At 46.8% G+C, this 23,107-nt stretch overlaps 2 protein-coding genes across 2 annotated transcripts; one reads left to right on the forward strand and one right to left on the reverse strand.

The window, feature by feature from the left end:
* Positions 1-645: 645 nt before the first annotated feature.
* Positions 646-9,500, reverse strand: HAUS1 (HAUS augmin like complex subunit 1). The gene is made up of 9 exons (XM_036403196.1): positions 9,429-9,500; positions 8,184-8,358; positions 7,071-7,206; positions 5,942-6,076; positions 4,865-4,988; positions 4,237-4,302; positions 2,977-3,048; positions 1,849-1,896; positions 646-898 (listed from the first exon to the last, which is right to left on the reverse strand). The coding sequence occupies exons 1-9, from the start codon at positions 9,480-9,482 to the stop codon at positions 839-841; spliced, it is 870 nt and encodes a 289-aa protein (XP_036259089.1). The 5' UTR covers positions 9,483-9,500; the 3' UTR covers positions 646-838.
* A 4,085-nt stretch (positions 9,501-13,585) lies between these two features.
* Positions 13,586-21,088, forward strand: ATP5F1A (ATP synthase F1 subunit alpha). The gene is made up of 12 exons (XM_036403469.2): positions 13,586-13,719; positions 14,793-14,871; positions 15,874-16,043; positions 16,800-16,973; positions 17,051-17,217; positions 17,347-17,495; positions 18,414-18,565; positions 18,695-18,919; positions 19,024-19,131; positions 19,665-19,809; positions 20,037-20,187; positions 20,835-21,088. The coding sequence occupies exons 1-12, from the start codon at positions 13,660-13,662 to the stop codon at positions 20,914-20,916; spliced, it is 1,662 nt and encodes a 553-aa protein (XP_036259362.1). The 5' UTR covers positions 13,586-13,659; the 3' UTR covers positions 20,917-21,088.
* The last annotated feature ends 2,019 nt before the right edge of the window (positions 21,089-23,107 follow it).

The following is a 23,107-nucleotide window of genomic DNA, read 5'->3' on the forward strand; positions in this document are numbered from 1 at the left end:
GGGCATCCCTCTGTTCTTCCCCATCACAGAAAAAAAGGAGAGGACAGAGGTCACACTTGTGGGTTTTATTGACAGCAGTGTAATTTTGAACCTCTCATCTTGCAGATCAGTGGAAAATCAACTTTTGCAATGAAGCAACAGCTCTCATGGCCGTATTCTCTTGCAATTCCAATTGCAAACAGATTGTCACTGAGACCACCACTATTTGCCTGGATGCTTCCCACAACAAACAGGCCCATCCATGCTCAATGTCCTCAGGTGCTACCACTCTTTCTAGGTTTTGCTTTCTCCCTCTCCACAGGAGATTTTCTGATTTTTGGCTTTGGAATCAAACGGTTTCTAAAAGCTGGCATATGCAAAACACTCCTGAAAGTGTGGAATGCTGGTGTGGTGATGGCATAGAAATAACAGAGCTCAGGGAACCCTCGTGGAAGATGACATTTGAGGTGGAATTGTTAAGGGCAATTGGACTTCAAAATCGTCATGTCCCACAGGGGTTCTTCAAAAATACTGTTTTTAGACCTAGAAAGGTCTTACTGTGTGGGGCTTTTTTGTTTTGTTAGAAAACTATGCCTGCCTGCACTATCTATAGAGCTGCTTTACAGGTGCGTATCACAGAGGGAAAAATAACTCATGAAGACAACAGCAAGTTTGGATGCTATTTAATGAAAAATAGGTGAAGCTTATAAACACAAGGCTGACAGAGAGAAGAACACAGCAGGAAGCTGCCAAGGTACAGGTAAGAGCTCTGAAGTGCATTGCTAGTGCAAGTAGGTAGGCAACAGAAGGAAGATCGTGTTCCAGGCAGGCCCATTCAGGTGAGCTGGGGTTTGCTGGGCTATGTCAGCTCAAAAGGCAGAGCCTCAATCTCCCTTGTGAGCTCTTCATCCAAGGCTTTCTACCAGGAGAGAAAACCAAGAGGAATCAGGGACCATGAGACAGCTTCCACATGCTGCTGGCAAACAAACATATATCTGCAGTGGTCAAACCCTGGGAGGCTGTCAGCAGTGATGGAATAACCCTGGTGTTGAGCTGGATGGACTTGCCCTCCAAACAGAAGGCTGGACAAGCTCAGCTGCCTTTACTTTGTGCCCCAATGTGATTTTGGACATGTCCCAGCTCACTGGTCCCCCCCAGAGGTGAGCATTCTGACCTCAGAACAGCCTCAGGCTGGTAAGGGGAGCTTCTACTCCCTGAATCAAAAACAAGTGGTGAACCAACCCAGGCAGTCTCACCCAAAAATGTGCAAAATGCTCTTACCTATCTTAATGTGATTACCCTACTTATTGTGATTTTTGATCACAGGTTTAAGGCTTACCACTCGTGCTTATGAGCAAGCAGGCAGTAGCCCAAAGGAACAAAAACATGTTTTATGGGGCTCAAACGTGGCTCAGCTCACTCAGAAAAGCTACATATGAACTTCCCAAACAGATTTATGGTGTTTGGCTCAACAGCCACACCTGAAGATTACTCAAGCCTGGAGGAAATGGGCACTGTGTTTTACAGGGGAACATCCCCATTGCAGTCTACAAGGCAGATGTTGACTAAAATAAGCCTGGAGCCCTCTGAGAGTTCAGGAGGAGCAAGGAAGCTTCTGAGACCTACAGTGAGTGGATAAAGATTCCAATAGACAAAATTCCTGGGGATATAGCTACCTAATCTGCACTGATGTCACTGCGCCAGACTGCCTTTGCAGCTCAGACATCAGTCCACCAGTTCCCCTGATCAGTATCTACAACTTCTGCCTCACCAAATCTCCCCATGAGAACATTAAGACTACAGTCTAAGGTGGGTAAATCTGTAATCAATTAATATATGTAGCTCCTGGAAAGATAAAAAAACTCTTACAAGTTCTTTTCTCGCTTCTTCAACCTTCACTTGCGCCAGGGGAATGCTCTAATGAGAGAAAATGGCATAAAAATCAGCATTTCATCAAGAAACAAGAGTCCCTGCACCTTTACAAGAATCTAATGATGAGCCTCAGGTAAATTAATGGACAATTAATGAAGTTTTGTGTAGGTACTCCACATGCAGAAGGTATTCCCATTAAAAGTCTAGTATTGGCTTGGTTTGGGCAATCGTGTATTTTTCAAAAGTCTGGTATGGCCTAAAGTCTAAAAAAACCCCTTCATTTTAAGCAATTTTCCAAACCTACCAATCAAGGGACTTGATTTCAACAATATTTTTGCAAGACTTTTCCAAAGCACACTAAGTTTGCAAGGATAAACCTCCCTCCCCTCCTCCTGCCTGCACCAGGGGCTCTCCCTGTCTCCACTGACAGCAAGGCTGGAGGAGGGAACTGGAGAACCTAATCCCATTTGAATGTCCTGTTCCACTTGAGAGAAGGAGAACGCTGCCTCTTGGAGGAAGATGGATTAAACAGAGCAGCAGTCCCACTTTTCCAGCCACAGGCTTTTTTTTTTCTAGTAGCAAGACATCAGTGTTTGTATGAGGGAGAAAAGAAACATGCATTTTCATAGAGCTGAGTACCCAGCACCCTCAAGAGAAATCAAAAATGATGGAGCAGCCAGTTTACAGGACAAAACCTACATTTGGCTATTTCTTCAGGATCCTTAAAATCCTGTTCAGAGCTCCAACTCTGCACCATGTGCTGTGTCCACTAATATGGCCCAACGAGCATTACAGCTAAAATACTGGTAAATCTCAAAAAGTTGGTTATACTAGGGGATTCCTTTTCTTCCATATTTCTTTGTCAAATTTCTAGCTAATTCACCTGAATACTAATTTACCCAGCAAATCTGTCTACTCTGTTAGAACAAAGTTTGCCTGACAAGGAAGCTTAACTTCTTGGCTTTGATTAATAAACAGAGATCAAGTCTTTGGTCTGCATCATTACCAGACCTGTAGGACATCTACCTGTCCACCAAAGGCATCACAAGGATATCCCTTACATTTTGAAGGCCACTAAAATTAACCTGATGGCAAATACAACATAAGAGTGGAACAAATAGTTACAGGAGGTAAATCAAGATAGGATGCCAGTTCCGTCTTCAATGGCTCCATTTCTTTACGCAGTGCAGCCAGTTCCTGCAGAGAGAGAAAGGCAGATCATATTCTAGGGAATTATTTGCAGAATTGATGGAAATGAGTGAGATAGTTACCTACAACATTTCAGAATTTGAGAGATTTCATCCTCTATAAAACACATGGAAAATCAAAGTTTTGCACACACAGTAGCAAAAAGACTCCCCCTTATGCTTATCAAGTGGGAGTAATTTCTTTTTGGGGCTGCAAACTGAGCACCTTCCACAGTCCTGAACTCTTTTCAAATAATCAAAGTTATATAAAAAAGATAAAGCCATTTGTGCTGCCCATTTCACTGATGTCCTGGCAAAGCAGTTCTATAAATGTCAAGGAGTCAAACTGTACATTATGCTTGGGATCTAGAAGATGACAAGCCTAGAAAATTTGCCTGTGGCTTTCTGGATGCAATATTCCAATAAAAATTAGTTCTGGTCTCATGTAACATTGGGCAATGTGAGCACTGCCACCCAGTGCTGGTTGGTGAGAAGCACAACAGAGAAACCAGGAAACCTATTTTCACTGCTCCACTCGAAAACATAAAGGAAAAGATAGCAAAAGTAGTAAGGAGAAAGACTGAGTTCCCACTACAATAACAGCAAAAAACATGAAGATGTGTTGAGTGCACAGGACGTAAAATCTGTAGTTACAAACTCAATAAATGTGCTTTTCTTGAAGATGTTCCACTAGGCTTACGATGAAGCTGAAAAATGTTATGTTTAAAGACACAGCAAAAAAAAAAAAAATAGCACACAGTGAATCTGAATTTGGGTTAATTTGACCTTATCTCCCATTTTTAAAGTGGAAGAAATTTGCTTCACACAAAGTAGCAAGGATCACATGGGTCATTCTATCAAGAAACTGCAATACACAGGTAGCCATGTAATGGGATATAGTCCACAGAATATCCACTCTGTTTATAACACAGATCAGAAATAAAGGAGGCAGATCTGTTTTCAGTGGCAGGGAATTTATTCTGTGGAAATTCTCCAGTAGATGCCTCTAAGAGAGACAAACCCACCCAAAAGAGCCCAGTTCATGGGAATCCACCTACAGGATTTTTATTTGTGTTTCCTTTGACCATTAAGATTTGTTCAGGCAGCCAAAGAGCAAACTACAATTCCTGAAAGCACCCAACAAGCAAGCCTGGCCTGTCCCACTGTAGCAACATCCCTCTTGTATCCAAAAACCTACCTCAGATGATTTCACCAGTGCCTCATGTGTCAGGGATTGGTCCAACCCCCTGGCAACAAGCTTAGCCTGCAAACAGGAGAGAGCACAAAATGCAACAAGGAGAAAGATTTCACCATTTCCTTCTGTTTAAATCTAAACAGGCAGGGAAGAACACAGGTTGTCCACGGCAGAAATGTGTGCTATTGGAGCCACAGCTATAGCTGGCGTACAAAATGAGGTGCTGCTAAAATTTGTATTAAGAATAACAAGTCTTTCCAGAAAAGCAGTGGGAGAAGTGCACACGGCAAGGCTAAAGAAAGGCTTCTCAGGAAAATGTCAGCTGTAATACAACACTTTCCATCCTGTGCTTGTCAAGGTATCAGGTATGGCTTGACTTTAGCCATAAAGTAACCTGCCAGAGTTTCTCAGGGAATGAGGAGACAGCACTGTACTGATCACAGGATGCACTGAGGAGAGATCAGCAGGGACAACTGAACTATATTCACATGCTGTCCTGTTAGCTCAAGAGTCCCCAGTACTGGAGTTCAGGAAGCTTATGGAATGTCTCTGTAACTACAAATTTGGGCTCAACCAACCACGGCTGTGTCATCCCATCACAGTGTCGTGTAAGAAAACTCCTTCCACCTACCTCAGCATCACAAATCCTTATCTTCAGATCCTTAGATTTATCTTCCAGGAACTTCAAATTCTTGGATTGAGTCTCAGCTTTGGCCTGTTGTATTCCCTGAGATTTCTTCAGTTCTTCAACATCCCTTAAAAAATAACACAGAAGGAAAAAGCTGTTACATTCAAAGATGTATCAGTATACAAATACTGTTACTTACCTACGCTCAAGCTAAACTCTGCAATACAACAAACACAAGAAAGAAGAAAACTGAGAAAACCCTGTATTTCCCTGTGAGATTTTCCAATGGAAATATATACAGCTGTTACCTCCAGAACCCCACAGACCAGGGAAAATAGAGGCAAAGAAGAAAGCCATATGCCTAAAAGCAAAAGGTAATAATCTTGTGCATAATTCTCTAACTCACTTAGAGACCTGTTACACTAAAGCTAAACCTCAGATCAAGGGGAGGTAAACCTGCAGAAAGCACACGGGAATCTCGTTTACAAGGCAAATTACCACTTTAAATGACAAAAAAACCCCATTCTAGAAATAATTAGACTGGAAGGGAGAACATCTGGGCCAGCCCCCACTCAAGGCTGGGGTTGATTGTGCTGTGCTTGGCAAAGCCCTTCAGATTACATCCTCCAGGGAATGACTTGACACTGATTTTTTTTTGAGTTATCACTATTAATATGTCTTCTACACACTGGTTAAGGGAACTTCTTACCTGAGAATGGTTTTTGTTTTGCCTCCCTTAGTCTGACTACAGAGGCCATGCTAAATGTGCTAAGAAAATCAGATTTGTCTTCAGCCTCAGACAAAAGTAACTGGTGGAAGATGGAAACTTGTATCTGAAAACAGGTTGGAGATCACTTTTGCTTTAAAATAATTGGTTTGATGCTTTCCCAGATCTCTTTAGACTACTGAAAGTACCCATAACACATGGATTTTGATAGATGCTTCCAAATACTTTGAATTGGAGATGTGTCAAACCCCTAAAAATTCAGTTTTCCTTGTTAGTTACCATAACCAACATTGCCCAAGACAGAAATCACCAGTATTACTTTAAACTTTCCCTCTTCTTCATCCATTACTCACTTCTCTAACTGCTTTTCCACCATCAGTGCTGAAGTTAGTTTTTTCGTGAGGATCCTCAATTTCTGTTCCATTTCTTTGTTTTTTGATTTTGTTTTATACAGTTCCAAGGTCATGTCATTGATGGCACTGTAGAAGCTGGTGAAGAGAGAATCAGTGGGAATGCTTAGGAATCAGCTCTTCTCAAAGTCAGAGTTGTTGTTATTCTTTTGTCCACACTTTAAATTAATGACTTAGTTTCCTCTTGATGTTATGGCAGGGGTAAAGTTAAATAAGATATACTACGGGAATTTGCTTTCCATAACTAACACAGACTTCCACATGGAAGGGAAAACAGTCCAGCAACCTGAGTAAGTGAGCAAGTGAACAACACAATTGGCACTCTGGTGAATAAAACCACCACGTGCTCCACTCCTGGCTTGCCTCACTGTCATTGAGGGAAACTGTATTCAGTCCCTGAAAAGGCATGGTCACAAGATGTGCCCGGCAGCATCTGAGTACCCTCCTCTTCCCAAGTGGCCCAAAGCTCTTCCCCCTCCAGCTCAGGAAGAGAGATGTAAGTGCCAAGACCCTAAATATCACATAAAAATTGGGTTCCAAGGCAGACTCTGCCTCTTCTTTGCTGCAAGTGTTGCAGTGCCACGGGCCAAAGCCATGCTAGGGAGAGAGGCCCAAGGAGACCAGACTAGCAGATGCCATTTCCCCATGGCAGAGGGAATCTCCTCGCATGAACTGAGGCCAGATGAGACAGACAAGGATGAGGAGCTGAGGCTGGAAGACCAGTCACAGTTCCCCAGTCCTTGCCTAAGCAGTGTGAACACCACTGTAGCCTGGGATACCTGGCACAACAGTCCAACTGGCAGCAGCCTGCAGCCACTGACCACAAAAGCAGGAGAAAAAGGAGGGATTTAACTCCATCCCAGGCCCTTCTCAGGCTTCAGAGCCTTCCTGTGCCAGGATAACCTAGAGCTAGCATTTTTTGCTCAGTTCCCATGCACTCTAAAGCTGCCCAAGGGGTGAAAAATGAGCCTGACAAAGAAGATTCCTAGTGCAAAGTTTGGACCTGAAGATGTGGAAAAACAGAGGAAAACAGCAGAGACCCTCACCACGAATGCAGAGTGTGAAGAATTACCTGGTAAGAGAAGTGTCCTCCACGTCAAGTTCTATTGCACTTTGTACCAGGTCAGTGAGGTCATCGTTGGCCTCTTTGGACATACTGCCTTCCAAAAAACTCAGGCTTTCTCCAAGAATATCATGCCAGTAGTCAGCTGGAAAATATACAAACCAAAGCAGTGATTTTTTAAATATTACTGCTCTTCTATTGAACTCTTCAAAGCTAGAACCCAATCCCACACTGGAAACTTGGCTACCTGCCTGTTGTTGGGGGAAAAAAGACACTTTTAAAAAAGGCTTAAACATGCCAAAGTGCTGCCACGTCTCTATTTGTCAAACAGATTCAGTGTATAAAGGGAGAAAGCACTGCTCCATTCCCTCCCTGACCAGTCTGTCTGACATCAGACAAACAAGAGCTCACCCCTGTGCTACAGCAATGAGCACATCCAGGTCACCTTCCCACAAAGCCCACAAGGCTGAGCCTTGTTTGTGGCAGACCCAGGAAGTCTGTCTCCATCATTTTTTGTTTGGTGCCAAGGCACTTGGAAGGAACAAAAACATCTTCATGTGTACCATGCCAGCCTTTGCACAGAAAAGTAAAATTCCTTCCTGAGAAAAGCCTATGAAGTGACAGTCCTTTATTATGTGTTTTAAAAACACACTATGGTCCCCTGAACCACTCACTTGCTCAAAAAAAACCCCAAACAAATTAAAAAATAGTCACTCTAGGCAGCTTCAGCATGACATAATCATCTCAATGTTGTTTCAGGCTCCCCCAGGGCTTTCCTTAACAGTGGCTTAGCACCAGCTCAGACTCTTGAATGAGCTGCAGGGACATTTCCCTCTCTATCCAGGCAATATTTCCATGCTGTGCTATCCAGCCCAGCAGACTAGGAGGTTTTAGCAATTAACCTGCTTGTCCACATTTATGGCCTGCTCAAGATGGCTTAAAAAACTGTCCTTGAGCAATCTTACGTCACTGTAAATTGTAATAAAAAACGCATTAAAAAAAAATCTGAGTCTGTTTCAAATACATATATTTATATATATTCCAAAGTTTTCAACAAATACAATCAATCCACTCAGAACAGCCTGACTCAGGTGGAACTGAGAAATGGAGTTTCAAACTCACCTTCTGCTTCATATTTACTTGTCCTGTCCTTCATGTCCTCTATCAGCAACATAACATCCTTGTCTCTCTCTTCATTGTTCTCCATAATTTCATGCAAAATATCCACTGTCCTTTCATTCACCTCATATTCTGGAATAGGCACACCCCCATATAATTTCTTTAGCCATAAAGTAACCTGCCAGAGAAGGGAGACAAAAGAGCAAGCAATCATGTGAAATGACAGAAAATAGCTGCTAGACGTGAAGAATGTAAACCACTGCAAACTCTGCACTCCTGAAGAGCAACTCCTACATCAGTCCAGGAGGCATGGGTGGGAAAAGGGGAGAAAAATTCCTTTCTCTCTTCTTTAAATACCCACCCTCTGTGGTCTAGAAGAAGACTATATGATATCCTTTTTTATCTCCCTCATTTCTTGGAATACCTGCTTATCTCCATGTGATAAAATGTTACCTTTTTATTCACGTGACCTGTTGGCTACAGACACAGTAACAACCCAATAGATGTTAAATAGGCGTTTGGAAAAATGGTGAACACCGTGTTAAAGTGTGTGGAATAAAAGTGCCCGAGCCATCACTGGGAGCAGTCTCTCTGCAGGATAACAGGAGAGAGTCACCACAACGTGAAGCCAAAAGCCCTGCAAAGCAGTTGTACCATCAGAAACAAGGTCAGAAATAAGAGACCAACACAGTGCTCTCAGGTAGGTAGGGCTGTGATCGTGGAACCATGGAATTGTTTGGGCTGGAAAAGCCCTCCAGGATCATCGAGTCCAAGCATTCCCCCAGCACTGTCCAGCCCAACACTGACCCACGGCCCCAAGTGCCACATCCACACGGCTTTTAAATCCCTACAGGAATGGGGACTCCACCACTGCCCTGGGCAGCTGTGCCAGGCCTGGACAACCTTTTGAGCAAAGGAACTTTCCCTAATATCCAACCTAATTAGATTAGAAAGGTTAGATTAAGACCAGTAATAACTGAAGAACATGGAAGTTCGACAGCATGTAACGAACATAAACACTTGCATAAGCCTGACTAATTAACCTGACGGAGAATGGACTCAGCCGTATAACTTTAAGTGTATTTTTTCTCCTCCCTCATCCTGCTGCCGTACGCGTACACAGGCAGCGATGGAGAAAACCACCGCACCATAAGGCGCAAAAAGCACGAACGATGTGTCTGTGTGTGTGTGTGTGCGTGCGGAAAACTGTGAAGAAAAGAGAAAGCGAGCCCTGCCGGCCCCCGTTACCCGTGTAAGCTTCTCCTGGAACGAATCTCCGCCCGCTGTTCCCGCCGCCGCCATCCTGCCCGGAGCCTGTCGGGAGTGGGCGGCTGAGGGGCGGCACCGCCGCCGCTTACGCCGGAGCGGGGGGGAAATAGCGGTGGAAACGTGTTTAACAGTTACTCGGAGAGTTAAACGCCGTCTGTCCGTTAAGGGAAGATGTTAAAAAAACCGCCAAACGAACCCCAGCAACAGAAAAAGGAAACAGAAGAGATGCAGGAGGAAGGCATCAATAAGTACAGCAGAAAGATGTCTGGGGGTGCGGCTGGACATGAGCCCAGGGTGCCCATGTAGGTAATGGTCCCTGCGCTGTCCCAGCCAGGGTGTGACACAGCCCCAGTGTTAAAAATAGGTTAGAAACTGTTGCAAAATAGTTGATAGAGTGTTAAGCGAGTACTGTTAGTTTGGTTATTGTAAAAGGGGTTAAAAGGGTAGTTATAGGAAATACGGTACTCAGCGTACCATATTACACCTAAGTAAAGTGCACCAGCCCCCAAGGGAAACGAGCCAGCCTGGACAGAACTGTAATGGACCAATCGAGAGCCTTAAACCTTCATGCAAATGAAGGATCCAAACAGAAACCAATATAAAGGGGCAAAAAAAGAAAAAAACAACAGGATAAAAAGGGGCTTCTGACCCACTGAACCTGTGCCGCTCCAGCTGGGGCATCGGGGATATCGCTGCTGAGCAGCCCCAGCGCCGGCGCTGCAGCACCCCCGACGGGAGCGCTCCTGCTCGGCCCGCCGGCCCCTGCTTTAGGCCTTTCTTTTTCTTATAATAAGTGCTGAAATCACTCTAGCACCGGGAGCTTGCTCTCCTTTTCAACACCAGGGCAGGGCCTGTCCCTGTGCTGGCACTGCTGAGGCACCTCCATTGCTGGGGACAGCTCTGGGCCCTCAGGACAAGAGAGACCCTGAGGGGCTGGAGCGTGTCCAGGGCAGGGAACGGAGCTGGGAAGGGGCTGGAGCCCCAGGAGAGGCTGAGGGAGCTGGGAAGGGGCTGAGCCTGGAGCAAAGGAGGCTCAGGGGGGCCCTTGTGGCTCTGCACAGCTCCTGACAGGAGGGGACAGCCGGGGGGGTCGGGCTGTGCTCCAGGGAACAGGGACAGGAGCAGAGGGAACGGCCTCAGGCTGGGCCAGGGGAGGTTTAGATCGGATATTCAGAAAATTGTCTTCACAAAAAAGGGTCTGAAGTCCTGGCCCGGGGGGAGTGGTGGTGTTAGTTCTTAACATCCGTGTGAGTTTTATTTTTTTCCCCCTCAGGCACTTTTACAGAAATGTAAGTGATTTCCGAAATAAGCAGCATGGAAAGAATTGGTGAAGAATCACTTTTAGTACAACACATGCTAAAGTAGCTGAAGATTTTTCACTCAACCTTTTCAATTCCTAGAAGGGGAATCCACTGGAATCTGTGGCTTTACCAACCTCTCTGGATTACCAGAGGGACCGATCACACTGTGCCTGAGTTTCAGCACTTTCTCACTGCAGACCAAATCCTGTCTCACATGTGAGACATAAAATCATCCCCAACTGCAGACTGAGGGGCGCTGCAGGTGGGGGGATTCTGCCCCTGGGCTCAGGTGAGAGCCCACCTGCAGAGCTGCCCCAGCCCTGGCTCCAGCAGCACAAGGAGCTGGAGCTGCTGCAGCCAGTGCAGAGGAGGCCACGGAGCTGCTGCCAGGGCTGGAGCCCCTCTGCTCTGGAGCCAGCCTGGCACAGCTGGGGCTGTTGAGCTGCACAAGAGAAGCTCCAGGGACACCTCAGAGCCCCTGCCAGGGCCTCCAGGAGAGCTGCACAAGGACTGGGGATATTGGGCAGGGATAGATGGGATATTGGGAAGGAATTCCTGTGTGGGTGGGGAGGCCCTGGCACAGGGTGTCCAGAGGAGCTGTGGATGCCCCAGCCTTGGAAGTGTTCTGTCCCTAAGTTGGATGGGGCTTGGTGTGGTGACCAACCCTTTAGGGGAATGGAGCATCCAAGATTCAATGGTGGGGGCACCTTTAACAGATGACCTTCCCTGCCCTGGAGTTTACTTTCTCACTTTCTATGCAAATTTATAATCTGCAGTTCATTCTTCATTTCTTTCTGAAAATGAGTTGGTGGGCTTCGAGGGTCTCTGGTGGTCTTGATTCCCTGTACAGTCCTAGACTGCTTCTTGGCTTCATTGCTGTTCTGTGCTGTGTTTGTCTCCAGGAACTAGAACAAGGATGTTTGTCCCAGAAAATGCTGCCCAACCTCTGAATGGCCCCTTTTCCAGCCACATCCTGTTCTTCCTCACAGCTGTGTTTTTACCAACAAACCTTGATTCTTGTTATCAACAATCTGTGGTTGGCTATACAATTATCCAGCTATTGGTGTTTGAGGCACACAACCTCTAATCTTCTGGGCTTCTATACTCAGGTTAATCAACCAGATTTAATCCATGAAACAGATAGCAGCTAACAAGCAAGCTCTGAGTAATGTCCATGCGTTAGAGAAAACAAATTACTTCTTGGTGGAATTGCCTTGTCAAGCTTGATATGCTTCAATGATGTCAGACCTAGGGGCAGGTTAACAAAGCTTGGGAAGAAAGGATGTACCACTGATAGCGGGCACAGAGAATGCAGAGTTTACAAGCAACAAGGACATCTGCTTTAACTTCCAAGATGAGAAAGAAACTAATAAAGTGAACCCAGCATCTGTGTGAAATCAGCTCGGACTGGGTAAACAATAATTCTGGCAGGGGGAATCTGTGACAACTGACCCAAGAAACCCACCGACCCAAAAGAAGAGAAAGACTAGGCATGAGAAACAGTAGAATCATTAACCAATACTAATTAATAAGAGAATTATGTAACATAGCCGCTGAACACTAGTTCCTTTGTATGCTAAAATGTATAAATCGTTAAGCATTTTGATTGTTCTAGAATACCACTGAGCACCCAGTCTTGCACAACCCTGCAATAAATAATCCATGTCTCTCTAGTGTGTCTAATTATTGGCTTATTGCACAACAGGTAAGGAATCAGATTTTTGCAGACAGCATTGTCACTGCCCTATCCCTTTTCCTGCCCCTGATACTGAGCCCCACCAGCTTTGCACCCCTCAAGATTTTATCAGTAGCTGTAGCAGGACAGCTATGACTAAGCAGCTGCATATTGTGAGCTTGGCTTTTTAAAGGAAATCAAGACGATTCCAAGAGGAATGGCTGTTTGGATGAGAGCCACGAGGATTGAAGTCAGCAGGACTGAGCAGTCAGTACCTGGGAGAAGAGTAATTCTGGCAGTGGGAGAGTGTGGCCAGCATCTCATTGACCAACAACTCAAAACAGACTAACTAAAATGAAAAGTGAGAGATTTAACTAGGAAAGAAGGGTCTGAGTGGTAATTAATTGAAGTGGTAGTTAATAGAATGGTACTAACTAACAGAGAAGTTATGAAATTTGTTAGCAATGAATGCTGACGCCTTTGGTTGCTGAAATGTATAAACAGAGTAACGTTTTGATGATGGATAACCTAGACACCCAACTACCTGCTTTGTGCTAACTAGAAAAAGAGACAGAAATACCTTGCCTCGGTGTGTGAAATGGTGCTGCACACCGGGGAACGAGCCCGCGGGGTAACCCTTCTGTCCCTGATTCTGTCACTGTCCCTGTCTCTGCTCCTATCCTTATCCCCGTTCTCTTCCGTGCCCTTGTCCCTACCCTTGTCTATGTCCCTTTCCGTGCTCCTGCCCTTGTCACTACCCGTGTCCCCGGCCCTTGTCCCCGGCCCTGCCTCAGTTCCTGTCCGTTTTCCTTCCCGTGTTCCTGCCCTTATCCCTATTCCTTCCCGTGTCTCTGCCCTTGTCCCATCTCCGGTCGCCCCTCGCTCCCCGCCCCTTCCGCCCGCTCAGGGCCATTTCAAGGACACATCCCGCAGCGGGCTTTTTTTTCTAAAAGCCTCATTTAGTGTTTTATTTTGCTTTTAAAAATTATTTCTATTATTTTTATTGCCCATTCTACATATTCCTGTGTAGACGGACAGACAGGTAAATACACACACACGCATCCAAATCAGGGGCACGGGAAGCAGTTCCCTGGCGCTCCCCGCCCCCTGGGCGCGGCCTCGGCGCCAAAAGGGGCGTGAGGCGCCGCCGCCATTTTGTGTGCAGAGCGCGCGGCCGGCAGTCCTCAGCGTCCGCCAGCCTCAGCCTCCCCCGGGACCCGCCGCCGCCGCCGCGATGCTCTCCGCCCGCGTGGCCGCCGCCCTCGCCCGCTCCCTGCCGCGGCAGGCCGGCCTGGTGAGCGCCATGCCCGCCCCGGAGCCGGCGGGGCTGGGGGGACGCGGCGCCGCCGCCATCTTGGGGGCCGCCGTGACATTGAGGGTGTGAGGGGGTGACTTCGGAGTGTGGGGAGGGAAGCACGGGGTGTGCTGTCAGCGCTGTGGGACAGACCCCGCAGAGGAACGGGGTGTCCTTGAGCGAGCTCGGGGTAGTGGTTTAAAGCTGTCAGGGCAAGGTCAAGGTTGTGGGTGTGAGGGGCTGAGGGGTTTATCCCTCTCACACCCCCTCAATGTTTGTGAGGAAACGGAGGGTGGGAAGAGCCGTGAGGAACCAGTATTTCCAATGAATATGAACGGGGGAGAGGCCTTCTCGGGGTGCAGGATGCTGCCTTGGAAGCCTTGCTTAAAGTGCAAAAGCATGATCTTGTAATGCATTCATTATCACAGATTTTTTTCTTCTTTAGTGTTCAGAGTTGGCCATGAGAAGAGTTTCTTCTCAGGAAGGGTGATTAGGCATTGCAAGGGGATGACCAGGGAGGTGGTGGAGTTACCAGGCTCAGAGGTGTTTAAGGATATAATGCACTTGGTGCCATGTTCTAGTTGGCAAGGTGGTGCTTGGTCATAGGTTGACCTCAGAGCTCCTTTCCAAAGTAATTGCGATTCTGAGGTGTTTTTGGTATAGTGCTTTGTGTTTTTTTTTTTTTTCTATGTGTTTAAACAATACCAATATCACTGCAGTTAGATTTGTGTTAGAAGACACAACCTTCTCTTTCTGCAGAGCACTGATTGGTGCAGTGATTTCTTTGTGCCCCAAGGTTCTCATGTTCAGCACAGAAATGACAGATGTGAGGAGGTTTCTCTTTGGGAGCTGCTGCAGCGATTGATGGTGACATCAGCGCACTGCAGAAAAATGCAGTGAAGGATTTGGAGCAATCTCCTTCATTATTTGTCCTTTCTTAATGGTGCTGGACTTGGTTCTATAGCTGTGAATGGGGTGCTGTGAAGCTTAGCTCAAGATCAAAGATGTGTTAATCTCTCAGCAATTTTTTTGCGTGATTAAAGAACTCTTACTGAAACAATGGCTTATTTTAGGTTTCCAGAAACACCCTCGGTGCAGCATTTGTTGCTACAAGAAACCTCCATGCCTCCAAAGCATGCTTTCAGAAAACTGGTGAGTCTGAGGAAGGTCTTGAGTGTGGTTTAAGAATTTGGTCTGTCAGACAAAAAAGGAATTTGAATACGATGAGTGTTAGTTGACAGGACTTCAGGACATTTATGTTCTGAGCATATTTAGGTGAACTGTTACCTGTTCACATGCAGCAAACTGCACTTTAATACCTTGACAATGCCCCCAGAGCAGGGAGTGGCTGTGTGTCAGCTGGCTTACACAGAGTACCTGCTTCGATAGCATTCCAGTCACCTGCAGCATTATTTGAAAAAAAATAGCCCCAGATTGGAGTCGCCTGCAGCAGAATGAAGGACTGGATGACTTCCCCAGGCCTGCCTGGGTTTGACCTTGTGTCCTTGAGCACAACTTTATTTTGCTGCCAGCACTCTGGTGTTTAGAGAAGACAGCTGCACTGTGTGGCATGTGTTTGGCAGTGCTTTATGCAAGTTGTTTTAAGGCGATAAAGGACATTACTAATAAGTAAGGTTTACAATGTTACTTACTGTTTCTTAACTGAGGAGATAACAAGATGTTGGAAATCAAACTGCAGTATGGAGAATATGTTTTTATATCTTAGATCAAACTACTTGCTCCTGAAACATAACCAAATTCATTTACATATGTGTGGGTCTTGGATCACAGATCGTTTGGCAGGGTGTTCTGATATCCAAGGCTAAGTAGCTGCTCTGCCAGCAGGCCTGTTCTGCCTGGGCTTGGGCTGGTTAATTAATCTAATTGCTTTCTAGGGAGCAAGAGCATAGGATGTAATCAGGAAAGTGGATAACTACCAGGCCTGTTTTTGTTGAAGCTGCCTGGTGATGATGAGTTGAAGCTGCTTTTATTTGCTGGCAATACAGAGGCTGGTATTTATCTTACCCAAAGTAAAGGTGTTGCTAGCTAGACTGTGGAGCACAGCTGAGAAAAGGCACCTTGTGAATTTGAGGCAAGATTGCCGATTGCTCATTGTACCCTAAGATGCTAATCTGATTTGCACCGTCTCCCCAGGTACTGCCGAGGTATCCTCCATCCTGGAGGAGCGCATCCTGGGAGCCGACACCTCGGCCGAGCTGGAGGAGACGGGCCGCGTGCTCTCCATCGGGGACGGCATTGCCCGCGTGTACGGCCTGAGGAATGTGCAGGCAGAGGAGATGGTTGAGTTCTCTTCCGGGCTGAAGGTAAGCTGATGCCACTTAGCACAGTCTCTCTTTAGCACAGAGATATTAAAAAGACAGTTCTTTAAGGAGAACCTGAGACTATGCTTGGAGGCACCACTATGAGCATTGCATTGCAGCTTCATTGCAACTTTAGTACATAGTAATACATTTATTTTTTTTTAACTTACGACACTGCTTTCAGTATCAGCATCTGATTCTCAGCCAGCATTTGAACATTTGAGCTGTCCTTGTCTTCATTTAGAAAGTAAAAGGACTAACCCGGCACTGGATTTTTTTCTTTGGTTTCAGGTTGTCTTTTCTGTTTGCTGTTTAGTAATGACGTCTCTGCTTCAATACATTATGCAGCTTGCTGGTTTGTTGTAGTCCTATCAGTGGGTTAAAACCTGTTCCAAGAGTACTGTAACAGCTCTTTGAGCATTTTTAATGACCCATTTCACCTTGAGCAGAGAAGAAGCCAGTCCTTTTCTCTTGTCCAGCTTCTAGGCAAGGGAGTAACATACTTGAACCTTGCTTACCTTTTCTGTTCTTTTTAGAGAAACAATTGACTTGAGTGCTAGGCTGCTGGGGTATAACTAGCTTGTAAGTTGAAAACTTAGGCAACGTGGCTAGAGACACTTGTACATAAAAGCAGAAAATTGTCACAAGGTTGAGGTAGATCATGTAGGATTTTGTCCACAGTAAAATGATCATGTCAATATGAAAGTTTTAGTGCTTGTCAGTATGGGTTTTCTCAGAGTGATGTGATCTCTGTCCCAGGGCATGTCCTTGAATTTGGAGCCTGACAACGTTGGTGTTGTCGTGTTTGGTAACGACAGACTGATCAAGGAGGGGGACGTTGTGAAGCGGACTGGTGCCATTGTGGATGTTCCCGTCGGGGAGGAGCTGCTGGGCCGTGTCGTGGATGCCCTGGGCAATCCAATTGATGGGAAGGTAGGTGTAGCTGGGTGCCAAGTACCTCTGCTGTTACCTGTGTGATACAGACCTCAGCAGTTTTTTCTCTCTTTTAGGGTGCTATTGCATCTAAGACACGTAGGAGAGTTGGCTTGAAGGCGCCTGGGATCATTCCCAGGATCTCTGTGCGTGAGCCCATGCAGACTGGGATTAAGGCTGTGGACAGCTTGGTGCCCATTGGCCGTGGCCAGCGTGAGCTGATCATTGGTGACAGACAGACCGGGTAAGTTAAGTGCTCAAGCCTAAAATGTTCCTTAAACAGAGACTCAGGTGCAGTGGAGCTGGACATAGGATTGAGTAAGGGCTGGGAGAACCTTGGGCAGCTTAACTCACCAGCCTCTCTGTTCCACAGGAAAACTTCAATTGCAATTGACACCATAATCAACCAGAAACGATTCAACGATGGCACGGACGAGAAGAAGAAGCTGTACTGTATCTATGTTGCAATTGGCCAGAAGAGATCCACTGTTGCTCAGCTGGTAAAGAGGCTCACTGATGCAGGTATGAATTTTGGAGATGGTTGAGCCTGGCACCTGATGACATCCTTTTCTCATTGTAATGCTGTAACCTCTCCTGGATGCAAGTGTAGACAGAATTCATATTACATGACTAAATTACTTGACTTTATGAACAGGAAATCTCTATACCTTTCTAGGGGAAAAAAACCCTCATTTTTGCTGTATTGCAGTTAGGAAGACTATTTTTAGGCTCCCAAACTGCTGAATTGCTTCTGGAAAAGTTGCCCTGTGATTTTAGGGTTTTTTTCAGCAGAGTTGGAAGCTTCATCTTGGCAGTCAGGCAGGCTTGGTGACAAGCTATGGCCTTCAAGTTGCCATTGACTTGGCATTTGTCCCATGTGCCAGTCAGTGTGAATGGCAGCTGGAAATGCAGTGAAGAGTTTTCACTGCCCAAACATAAGGCTTTAAATAATAGCATATCTTCAGAATCCGTGATTTCCATGACCAAGGCTCCACATTTAACAGACCTCGCAGGAGATCAGGCACTTTGACCTCATGCCTGGTGGTCCTGGCAGCTGTCATGGAAGAACCCACATGTTAAAGATGGTAATTTGTTTGACACTCAGGGAGGGTTGTACTGTCTTACAGCAGCCAGGAAACCATGGACTTTCAGTATGAGTTTTTTTAAGAAGAAAAATTTGTCTTCATCTTAAGCTTTGTTTTGAATGGGAAAGAAGTCTGCAAGTGTTAGATGTTAGCTGCCACAAAGTTGCCCTTGAGACTTCCTGAGTCACTTTTGCTAGCAGGTGTGTTTAGCTACAGCTGGTGTGCTGGGCTTTCCTGTAGCAACAGTGACACTGCCTGGATGTGCTTCAGCACTGGTCCTTCACACGCTCGTTGTGTTTGCTGATTTTGGGCATGATGACACAAGGCACTCAGAGGTGTTTCCAATCCTTTCCAGATGCCATGAAGTACACTATTGTGGTGTCTGCCACAGCGTCCGATGCGGCCCCCCTGCAGTACCTGGCTCCCTATTCAGGCTGCTCCATGGGGGAGTACTTCAGAGACAACGGGAAGCACGCACTCATCATCTATGATGACTTGTCCAAACAGGTCAGCAAACTTTGGTTTTAGGCCTCGTGGTGTCGCATTGGTGTTTGTAGCTGTAAGAACACTCAGGTTTAGAGCTGTGAAACGTTCAGTGGGGTGCAGAGCTCTGAAGGCTGTCTCTGCTCCACGCAGGCTGTTGCCTACCGTCAGATGTCTCTGCTGCTGCGCCGCCCCCCTGGCCGCGAGGCCTACCCGGGCGATGTGTTCTACCTGCACTCTCGGCTGCTGGAGAGGGCAGCCAAAATGAACGACTCCTTCGGGGGCGGCTCCCTCACCGCCTTGCCTGTCATCGAGACTCAGGCTGGGGACGTGTCTGCTTACATTCCAACCAATGTCATCTCCATCACTGATGGACAGGTATGGCTTCCTCGCAGCCCAGCATCTCTGTGGAGCTTAGTGGCTGGTCTCTGAGGAGACCTCCAGGCTTCTGAACAAGATAATGATACAATTCTATCCTGCAGATCTTCTTGGAAACTGAGTTGTTCTACAAAGGTATCCGTCCAGCCATCAACGTTGGTCTGTCTGTGTCCCGTGTGGGTTCTGCTGCTCAGACCAGGGCTATGAAGCAGGTAATTGGGAAATTGCTGTTACTCCTCGTGCTAGAGATGAGTGGTGTGTAGGTGTGAGCAGAGAGGGATTAAAGCTTTGCATCTCTCAGTATTACAAAATTATAAAAGAGCAAACTTTAGAGATCTCTTTAATGCTTCCATTGCCTGCTGAGAAAGACATGGGAGAAAGGGAAGTAGTGTCTCCATAAAGATGCAGGATTCAATTTTGATGTGTTGAACTGGGTACTGATCACTTACAAAATAGAGAATGCTCTCTTAACTGCAGGCTTTTAGTCCAGACTAAATTATCTAGAATTAGACTAAATCTAGAATTAGAGAGATGTATATCAACAGTTGCTGTTTCCGCAGAGAAATAGTGTGGTTATGGTAGTGTGGGATTTTTGTAATGTTCGTAATCATCGGTTAGTTTTTAAATTTGACTTGTATGGAGTGCAAGGCAGAGCTGACTTGTAACACCAGTCAGCTGCTAGCTAACCTTCAAACTCCCGGGCACAGTTAGAGGTGGTGTCAGTGGCTGTGGCTGTGCCCTGCAGGTGGCCGGTACCATGAAGCTGGAGCTGGCTCAGTACCGGGAGGTCGCTGCCTTCGCCCAGTTCGGCTCTGACCTGGACGCAGCCACGCAGCAGCTGCTGAACCGCGGCGTGCGCCTGACAGAGCTGCTCAAGCAGGGCCAGTACGGTGAGTGCGTGCCCCGGGCTTGGCAGGGCTGCCTGCCACTGGTGCCCTGTGCTAACGAGGTTGGGCTTGGTTAGCATTAGTGGCTGTTCTGTGCACGTGGTACATGCAAATTGGCTTGCACTGAGCTGTCCATGCGCGCTTGGACAGCTGTCCGTTCCAAGGACTCTGTAGTCTGTTATGTCCTGAGGGAAGAGTTCCAGTGGTGTGAGTGCTGTCTTTTCCTGCAGTTCCCATGGCTATTGAGGAGCAGGTGGCAGTCATCTATGCTGGTGTAAGAGGTCATTTGGACAAGCTAGAGCCCAGCAAGATCACCAAATTTGAGAGTGCTTTCCTGGCTCATGTACTGAGCCAGCACCAGGACCTCCTCTCCACAATCAGGTATGGTGGTTTACCTTGCTTTATCCCAAGGGTATTGATGTCTGGAGTGCAGATAATGGTCACTGAACTGTTAGTGTAGTGTGTCCTAGAACATCAGGCATTCAGCTGGCTGTATCAAAACTGGGGGTTAAATCAGCCTTCCTACCATCTGCCATCCTCAGCTTCAGCTCTTAAGGAAAAGCAGCTGATGCTTAAAGTGAACCTTCTTGCAATGTGTCTCCTCTAACCTGTTCCTGAAATCTTGATTGATTCAGTTCCCGTATTGTGGACAGCTTTGAGCTGTTGGAGTGCTGTGGGTTAAGTGCTGCTGAGTGAACTGTTGGGGATTATTTCCATAGTCCTGTCCTGGAAACTGGTCCTGGCTTTTTTTGTCATGAAGACAATCATACGCCTTCTGTCTCTGGGGACCAGCTCTGTAGGTTGGGCCTTGTTGGAATTCAGATAGCTGTTCTGAATTAAACAGGACTGGCTCTTTCAGGAGAAGGGATATTCTGTCAGTGGGATGGCTTCATGCACCAAACAAGTGTGTTCGTTTATCTCCTGAATTTGTTAGGAATGGGGAGGTTTGTTGTAAAGCTTCTGTGTTTGTCTTGGGGTTGATGCTGTTTTGATTGTTGTGTCAGAATTTAACTGAACTCTTCCCACAGGACCGAAGGGAAGATCTCTGACCAGACAGAAGCAAAGTTGAAGGAAATAGTCACAAAATTCCTGTCTACTTTTGAAGCATAAACTCTTAAAACTAACAGACCAGACCAGGCTGGTTCTAGCAGACCAGACCAGGCTGTTGTGATCCAGTGTTCCAGCTCCGTCAAAGACGACAAAAGCATGTGCGACTTGAATGTACAGATCTCGGTGAGAATAAAGGTTCCCATGTAAAAAGGCTCTGTTCTGAATGTAAAAATACTGTGTTCTGAGTGATTTCTTTTTGCCTATACTTCTGGCTCACTCTTGCGCCTGTAGAATCACAGATCTGAACTCCCCTGGACACAGCCCTGCTGGAGGAACTCTGGAAATCAGGGGTATCCTTAATAGCTGAGTGGGCAAACTCCCCTTACACAAGCCAGGAGAGTGATAGAGCTGAGGGACCTTCTCAGTGTTTATCGTTTGTGCCAGGCAGCATATCCTGCAGAGAGGGACGTTGCAGCTGGGGGTCACAGGGATCACCCACTGGGCTTCACAGGAATCCCTTAACTGTGACACTGACAGAGCATTTCTTGGAATTGTTGTCTAACCCATCCTGGTGCCTGGCCTTTGGACTACTGGTCTTTGTGTCTCGGGACTATTGCAGGTGTAGCTGTCAACAGCAGTAATACCTGGAGATTTAAATCTGAGAATCCCAGAATGGTTTTGGAGAAGACCTTGAAGATTGTCTTGCTCCACCCTTCTGCCATGGGCAGGGACACCTTCCACTATCCCAGGTCACTCCAAGCCTTGTTCAGCCTGGCTGTGAGCACTTCCAGGGATCCAGGGGCAGCCACAGCTGATCTGAGCAACCTGTGCCAGGGCCTCACCAACCTCACAGCCAAGAACTTTCCAATATCCCATCTAACCTTGGCCTCTGTCACTATTAAGCCATTGCTCCTTGTCACTCCAGGCCCATGTAAATAATCTCTTCATCTTTCTTGTCAGCTCTCTTCAGGTACTGGAAGGCTGCAATTGGGTCACCTCAAAGCTGCCTCTTCTGCAGGTTGAACAGTCCCAATTCTCTCAGAAGAGCTGCTCCATCCCTCTGATCAAGTTGGTGCCTCTGGATTCCCTTCAGGAGCTCCAGCTCCTTGTGCTGCTGGAGCCAGGGCTGGGGCAGCTCTGCAGGTGGGCTCTCACCTGAGCCCAGGGGCACAGGGGCAGGATCCCCCCTGCCCTGCTGCCCACGCTGGGGCTCAGCCCAGGGCAGGGGGGTTCAGGCTGGGGCAGGACTGCTCTTGATACGTGCACAGTCCCAGGTTAACTTCCTGTACAGGAGTGTCCTGCATCCCAATCCAGCTGTGGAGTTACAGGCAGCTAGAAACATTCTCACACAGTTCAGGCTAACAAGCTTCTCTTGTTAATGGCCTGAGTTCTTTGAGAGAGTGGGCTCTGCAGTACCGGCCAAAAATATTCACACACTTGAAATCCAGAGATGGCAGATACCTTTTTCGGAACAGTTGGTGCTGTGCTCTGGGAGGAGGATCCTGTGCTCCTTCACCATCTTGTTTCTTTTGTCCCAGGGCCCCAAAAGAGGTGGCTGAGGGGCCTTACAGGTGTGAGGGAATACTGCTGTGGAACATTTCCACTCTGATCTGCCCAACATCACGTTCATTCTAGGACAGCTTTTACAGCTTGTGACTCTCTTTCTGCCCAGTGACTAACCCCTTGTTACTACTTCATGTTGCTGTGCCATGTTTCATGTGCTGCTGTAGTTGGAAAGTCCTGAACTCAAAAGTATCTCAGTCCAAAACAAAGATGTATTGTTTTCTAGTAACATAAGATAAATGTTTCTGAGTGGTGCCAGGGGCTGGGGCTGGGAAGCTGGGAAATGGTGAGTGGATCACAAAATCACAGTGGTTTGGTTTGAAAAGGACCTTAAAGATCTGTGTCCACCTGCTGCTGTGTGCAGGGCACCTCATCCCAGGCTGCTCCAAGCCCCATCCAGCCTGGCCTTGGACACTGCCAGGGGTGAGGAGCCACAGCTGCTCTGGGAAACCTGTGCCCTAGCCCTACCATCCTCTCTGGGAAGTCTCTTCCCAACATCCCATCTATCCCTGCCCTCTCTCAGTGGAAAGACAATTCTCCCTTGCTCTGTTACTCTCTGCCCAAAGTCCCTCTCCAGCTCTCTTAGAGCACATTTAGGTGGCATGGATTCATGCTGATGGTTTGTGCTCTCTTGTGTCAGGAGGCTGCGCACAGGGTTAGTATGCCTAAATCAGCCTCAGGTTACAAT

The sequence above is a fragment of the Molothrus ater genome, chromosome Z, assembly GCF_012460135.2.
Source record: "Molothrus ater isolate BHLD 08-10-18 breed brown headed cowbird chromosome Z, BPBGC_Mater_1.1, whole genome shotgun sequence".
Classification (NCBI taxonomy): Eukaryota; Metazoa; Chordata; class Aves; order Passeriformes; family Icteridae; genus Molothrus; species Molothrus ater.